The sequence below is a fragment of the Labeo rohita genome, unplaced genomic scaffold (genome assembly GCF_022985175.1).
Source record: "Labeo rohita strain BAU-BD-2019 unplaced genomic scaffold, IGBB_LRoh.1.0 scaffold_954, whole genome shotgun sequence".
In the NCBI taxonomy this organism is placed as follows: domain Eukaryota; kingdom Metazoa; phylum Chordata; class Actinopteri; order Cypriniformes; family Cyprinidae; genus Labeo; species Labeo rohita.
This window is the reverse complement of record NW_026129914.1, coordinates 24444-31149: the sequence shown is the minus strand read 5'-3', so window position 1 is coordinate 31149 and position 6706 is coordinate 24444. Positions and strand designations below refer to the sequence as shown.

The 6706-nt window shown below is 46.2% G+C and overlaps 1 protein-coding gene and 1 gene segment (V, D, J or C); both read left to right on the top strand.

Moving 5' to 3' along the window:
• Positions 1–613: 613 nt before the first annotated feature.
• On the top strand, positions 614–1187 carry LOC127162504 (Ig kappa-b4 chain C region-like; the record flags this gene model as incomplete). The annotated part of the segment is given in 1 exon segment: positions 614–1187. A coding segment is annotated over 1 exon segment (408 nt), but the record flags the coding sequence as incomplete, so codon positions are not given.
• A 1783-nt stretch (positions 1188–2970) lies between these two features.
• On the top strand, positions 2971–5839 carry LOC127162503 (uncharacterized). Its single transcript, XM_051105289.1, is given in 3 exon segments — positions 2971–3485; positions 3596–4920; positions 4923–5839. Coding segments are annotated over 3 exon segments (2583 nt in total). The 3' UTR covers positions 5666–5839.
• Positions 5840–6706: the final 867 nt, after the last annotated feature.

Genomic DNA, 6706 nt, shown 5'->3' with positions numbered 1-6706 from the left:
ATGTTATGTCATATCATGTGTTGAAAAAGTGTTATATCAAATCCTGAATATATATAGTCATATAATTAGTAAATAATATTTGACAAAGAATAAATGCTTGTTTCTTTTTAAACTGATTTTTGATAAGATGTAACTTTTATATAACTATAACTCTTTTGGCCCCTATAGCCAAATTGTAAATTTCAATATATTATTATGCGTAAATCTGTCAATATACATAAGACATCTTAGAAATTATGCAAAGTTCAAATTACATGATAGTGAATTTAAATATTTTTATATTTTAAATATATTTTAATTTTTCATATTTATTTATTTATTTATTTATTTTTTATGACTGTTGAAATGTGTCTGAATTCAGGTTTATTTTTTCGGTTAAACTTCTTGGTAGAATTAGAAACATCAAAGTGATTGACTGTAAATAATGTGTTGTAAATCTTTAATAGAAAATACTTTGATAATAATTTGAACAAAGAACAATAGAAATCTGAAAAGTAAAAGACCTACAAAATAGCATTATGAAGAATTAATAAATTGTTTTAAATCTAAATATAGGCATATGTGTGCTGATAAAATGTGTTTTTACGGGCTGTTGCACTTCAGATCTGCTTGATTAACTTCAAATCTCTTAAAGGGAAGTGAAAGGCATACTGATAGAGCTGTTTTTCAGTTTCCAACTCTCTGTCTCTCTTTAGCTGCGGCTGGTCCCACTCTCACGGTGCTGCCGCCCTCCAGAGACGAGCTGCAGCAGGGTAAGGCTACAGTGCTGTGTGTGGCCAGTAAGGGATTCCCCTCTGACTGGAAACTGAGCTGGAAGGTGGACGGCAGCAGCAGGAGCTCTGGTGTCAATCTGAGTCCCAGTCAGCTGCAGAAGGATGGACTGTACAGCTGGAGCAGCAGCCTGAGCCTCACTGAGAGTGAGTGGAGCAGAGTAAAAACCATCAGCTGTGACGCCGCTCACCCGTCCCACAATGCAGTGACCAAGAGCCTCAACACACAGCAGTGCAGTGATGACCAGTGAAATACACACACTGTCCTAAATCAGTCACTGCTCAACAACCAATCTTTCTTCCTGTTAGTATATTGCTCTTATATTCTGATCTTTTGATTTCTACAGCTGCAGTGCTATAAATGTTTTGTCGATCATTTTATTCTTGCTGCCAAATAAAAGCATGTTGTTTTAAATATGGTGCTGAATTATTAGTAAAATATGAAATACTGAACCACTTTTATTTTATTTATTTATTTATTTTTATTTTTTATTAACCTTTTAGGACGTGTGATAGTGTGATGAGTCCTGTTCTTCTCTTGTCACAAAGAGTACAGAATGAAGTCAGAAGTTGAATAAATGCTGGATTAATCACATTATAAATGTGAACCAGAAATAATTTAGACAGCATTTTCGAGATTTTCTTTTTTAGAAAATCTTTTCATATTGTAGATTTTGTTTTGAGGAAAATAGGGTTGTGAAACAAATGATCACATTCCTTAATATTTCATTAATAATAACTAAATATTGAAAAAGCATTCAAATTTGCATCTACAAGAAGACAGTTTATGTAATTGTAATTAAATCTATAACATTATTAATATTTTTTATTTGTATTTTTTATGCAACACAAGCTAGTCATTTCTATATAAGGTGTACATTTAAGTAAAGATCTAAATAAAAATTAGTTAAATAATGCTGTTGTATCTTATGTAAATATTTATATTAGCTAGGAAATTAACGGAATGTGAATTAGCTAAAATGGGAAATTTCTTTTAATTTCATTGCCTTTGGCCTTGAGCTTTATCATCAGAGAGTCAGTGAGGTGAATAATGATCTTCAGCGCTGCAGTTTCACCCGGGAAGGCTTTCACCCTGATCAGGCTTCACTTTTTGATCTTCAGAATCTAAAGAGACACAGAAAACACACCATACATGTCAAAACATACAAGTTAAGGTTCAATAATAATGTATATAATAATGTATACCACTTTTTCAGGTTAAAAAAATCATGCATATAAGAATATGTGTGTTTATACATTTTCTTTTAAACGGAATCTTTCTAAATGGATCGCATCACCTGTGGAGTAAATCAGCTGATGATATGAATTTCAATATACTTACTCCAAAGCTCATAGTTCTGAAAAGCACAGTGTGCTCTGATTGGCCAGTTATCCAGTGTGTTGTGATTATGCCCCTTACCATGTTGTGATGCCGTGTCCCGGCGCAACGAGACAAAAACAATAAAACCCATTATAAATGAGGCATTTGTTGCATCCAGTGGTAACATAAGTGATGTTTTATTAACAAATTTCGGGAGGAGCACGCGCAGATAATTAACACGGCCAATTCACCATCAGTAATCACACTCTCTAAGCAAGAGAGAATCCCTATAAATAACCAAGCAGTCCTACCTCCTCCATCTCTAGTCTTTTCAGCATTGGCAAGTCCATAAGCTTCAAAGTATGTCCGAGATAGAAATCGAGGATTATTCCTTGGATTTTCAGGATCCTGCTGCTCTTTCAGCCTCTGTCCAGGCCGCCGACCAGGCTGCCTCTCAGGCCACTAGCGCTCCGCAGGATCCTCCAATCGAGCCCGCGGCCGCATCGCGGGGCCGCAGGCCTTCCCGCAACGCCGCCGCCCGTACCTCTAGGCGCCGAACCACGCCATCTCCGTGGTTCCGCTCCTCCCTCCAGAGCCTCGGGCGGAGCACGCACGAGCCGCTGCGCTCCCTACGCACGGCCCGAGCAATCCACCACTCCGCCGAGGACGGCTTCCCGGCCGTCAGGACGCAGCGAAGGACCGTCAGCGAGTCGGGGCCACGCCCCGAAGGCCGCGGTCGCCAGCCACTGCCCTCCTTCCCGACCATCCGAGCGGGAGCTCGCTGCTCATACTCAATCTTCCCGTTCGCAGCTTTTGCCCCGCTGTTCCCCCAATCCCCTCCCCTTCCCATGGCCCGCAGCTCCGCTGTCTAGTCATAGTATGAGCATTCCCCCGCCAACAGCTCAAGCACCGGTGCCCCCCATACCCCCCCTCTTCCCTTCCCTTTCCTCTGCCCCAGGAGCTGTTCCCAGCGTGAGCCTGCCTTTTACCACGCACGCTCTAATGCCCGCCATTCCACCTCTCCTCCCTTCCCTTTCCTCAGCCCCAGGAGCCGTTCCCAGCGTGAGCCTGCCCCTTACCACGCACGCTCCAACGCCCGCTATTCCCCCTCTTTTCCCTCCTTTTTCTTCCTTCCCACAAAATGCCCACAGCGCGAGCATGCCCCCGCCAGCAGTCCCGGCAGCCCTCTTTCCTCCTCAGACCCGCTCCCCCTTCTCACTAGCCTCAGCCACGCCCCTTCCAGCCCCTCCAAACGCTCTTGCACTGGAACCGCCCCCCGTACCCAACTCCATCAGGACCCAAATTCTGGCAGGTGCAGACGTAGATCTTTTTCTCTGCTTTCTCCTATTTCTCCCTCACCCGCCGATCGCCAAATCAACTGCGGCGACTTCTCAGTCACCCTAAAAAATTCAGCACCCACCCAATCACGAATATTGTCATTTGCCGAATTCACCATCGCTTTCACTCGTTACTCAGAAGTCATCTGTGCCGCTTTTCCCCACAGGAGACGCGAGCTCAGCGACTATCTCACAATAGTCGCCGAGCTCGCGCTGTCATACGGAGGTTCCCACTTTTATACCTACCATAAACTGTTCGCGGCCAAATGTGCCATCCGTGTAGCCCAGTGGAACCAGTGTCCTTACTGGGGGGCTTTGGACACTGAGCTCCATAACAGAGTGTTCCTGGGCTGCCGCAACATCTCCTGTGCAGTCTGCCGTTCTTTTTCCCACCCCACCATCTCATGCCCTTTCATCAATCCATCCATTCCTCCCTGCCCCGAACCATCCCAACCCAAATCCACTAGCTACGTCCCGCGCCTCATGGGTACTCCAGCCACCCCCACTCCCACATTTCGCCGCCGCCTACCTTCCACCGTCAGCCAGGTCTGCGCCAGCTTTAACAGCGGCAGGTGCACGAGACAGCGCTGCCAGTTCATGCACGTGTGCAACTTTTGCGGCGGGGCTCATGCCCGTCTGATTTGTCCAGTACAAAAAGCTGCAAATAAAAATTCAAAAAAATACTTATCGACCCCTGTGAATATTTCTCGTCTGTCTGTAGAATTGCTTCACCACCCTGACTCTCTTTTTACAGATTATGTTCTTTCAGGTCTTGCACACGGCTTCCACCCCGGTGTCGTAAGTCTCCCCTCCCAAAGTCTCATCTGCCCAAATCTCCACTCCGCTCTCACCGAACCCGAAATAGTCGACCTCCTCGTCAAAAAAGAAATAGACGCAAATTTCATGATCGGCCCCTATGCCGTCCCTCCCTTCCCCATTTTCCGGGTCAGCCCCATTGGTGTAGCCACTAGGAAATTCTCAGGCAAAAAACGCCTCATAATCGATCTCTCTTCCCCACATAATTCCCCGTTCCCGAGCATTAACAGTCTCATCCCGCTTGAAGAATTCTCTCTTCACTATCACGACGTTGACCAAGCCATCACCCTGATTAAAGATGCAGGCCGTGGCGCTTGGCTGGCAAAAGTCGACATTACTTCCGCCTTTAAAGTTATGCCCATCCACCCAGATTTTTGGCACTTATTCGGCATCCGCTGGAAGAACGAATTCTACTTCGCTGTCCGCCTCACTTTCGGCTGCCGAAGCAGCCCTAAAATTTTCGACACGTTGTCAGAGGCAATTTGCTGGATCCTCTCCAACAATTACAACATTCCCTACCTGATCCACCTTCTAGACGATTTCCTAATTGTCTCGCCCCCAGACTCCGTCCCAGCGGCGCACCTCTTGACAATCCAAAAGCTTTTTTCAGAGCTCGGGATTCCCCTCGCCCAAGACAAAACCGAGGGTCCTAGCACTTCCATCGAATTTTTGGGCATCAACAAAAATTCCTGGCCTCCCTACCCAAAGAAAAAATTGACAGGACGATTGTGATAGCCTCCACTCTGTTAACCAACACTAGCTGTTCAAAACGCGAGCTGTTATCCATTCTAGGTCATCTAAATTTCGCGATGCGCATTATCCCACAAGGCCACCCCTTCATCTCCCACCTCCTTTCCCTCGCATCTTCCGCCCACGCTCTAGAGGACCGCATTTCCATAACTGATTCGTGCCGCAACGAGCTCAGTCTGTGGATTTCCTTCCTCAAACAGTGGAACGGCTTATCCTTCTTTTACAGCAACCTGGTTTCTTCCCCAATCGATATCCAATTATATACCGACGCCGCCCCCTCCGTCGGTTTCGGAGGTTTTCTCCGAGGCCGCTGGTTCGCTTCTACCTGGCCCCCCGAGCTGGCAGATTTGCCACAACAGCTATCATCCTCAGCGCTATTCGAGCTTTATCCGAGCACTGCATTCGTGCACCAAGCTATCGTGCACTGCATTAACAAAGGTCGTTCCCATTCCCCCGCACTAATGCCTTTGTTAAGATGCTTGATTTGGATTTCGGCTTGTGACCAATTTATTATAACCGCAAAACACATTCCCGGGTCAAAGAACCAAATAGCTGACTCTCTCTCTCGTTTTGCCTTTCAGAAATTCAGATCGCTGGCACCAGAGGTGGACCCGCTCCCGACCCCGGTTCCTCCTTATTCAGAACTGATATTCCCGAAAACCACCCTCTGAGACCTCTCCTCGAAGCCTCCATTAATTCCATTCTCCAAGCCGTCTCCCCTAGGACACTCCAAGCCTACCTTACAGCATGGAAATGTTTTAAAGTATTCCACTCTGCCTATAGTTTACCCTTCCCTGATTTTCCCCTGCTGTCACCTCATTTATCTCCCATCTCAACACCAACAAAAACCTCCAAGCCAGCTCCATTAAAGGATACCTAAGCGGAATCCAGTTTTTCCACAAACTGTTATATGGCTCGCCTTCACCCCATATAACCAATTCACAGACCTCCCTTCTCATTAAAGGTATCCAGAAAACCCAGCCCAACCGCCCAGACCCCAGACAACCTATTACCTTAAAAATTTTGACCAAATGCATCTCCACCCTCCGTAAAGGGTACCATTCCATCCATACTGCCCGCACATTAGACGCCATGTTTATCCTGGCTTTCTTCGGTTTCCTCAGATGCTCTGAGCTCGCCATTACATCTGGCTTCAACCCAGCCATCCACCCAACTATCTCAGATCTAGCAGTGCTAGACGGGGAAACCATCTCTTACTTCATAAAGCAAAGTAAGACAGACCAAACAAAGAAAGGCCACTTCATTTATATCTTTAACCTCCAATCGCCCATCCAACCATTCCAAACCCTCCTAGCCTTCCTCCAGCTCAGAAAATCCCAATCCAAACTCCCTTCCGACCCCCTCTTTACAGACGATTTCAACCGCCCCGCCACTCGCTTCTGGTTCCAAAAGCACCTTAAGTCCGTCTTGCTTCTCTCTGGTACCCCAGCCGACAACTTTTCCAGCCATTCATTCCGAATAGGTGCAGCAACCACAGCCGCCCAAAAGGTCTCTCCCAACAGCAGATCCAAGCGCTGGGCCGCTGGTCATCGGAAGCTTTCAAGAGCTATATCCGATCAGATCGCTCCCTCATCAAGGAAGCCCACCAGACCCTAGTCGGCCGACCCTTTTAATTCTAGTCCATGCTAGCCTATTTTCATCTCCAGATCCTCCACAGCAACCCCTTTTCATCTCCCTCCAACAACATCATA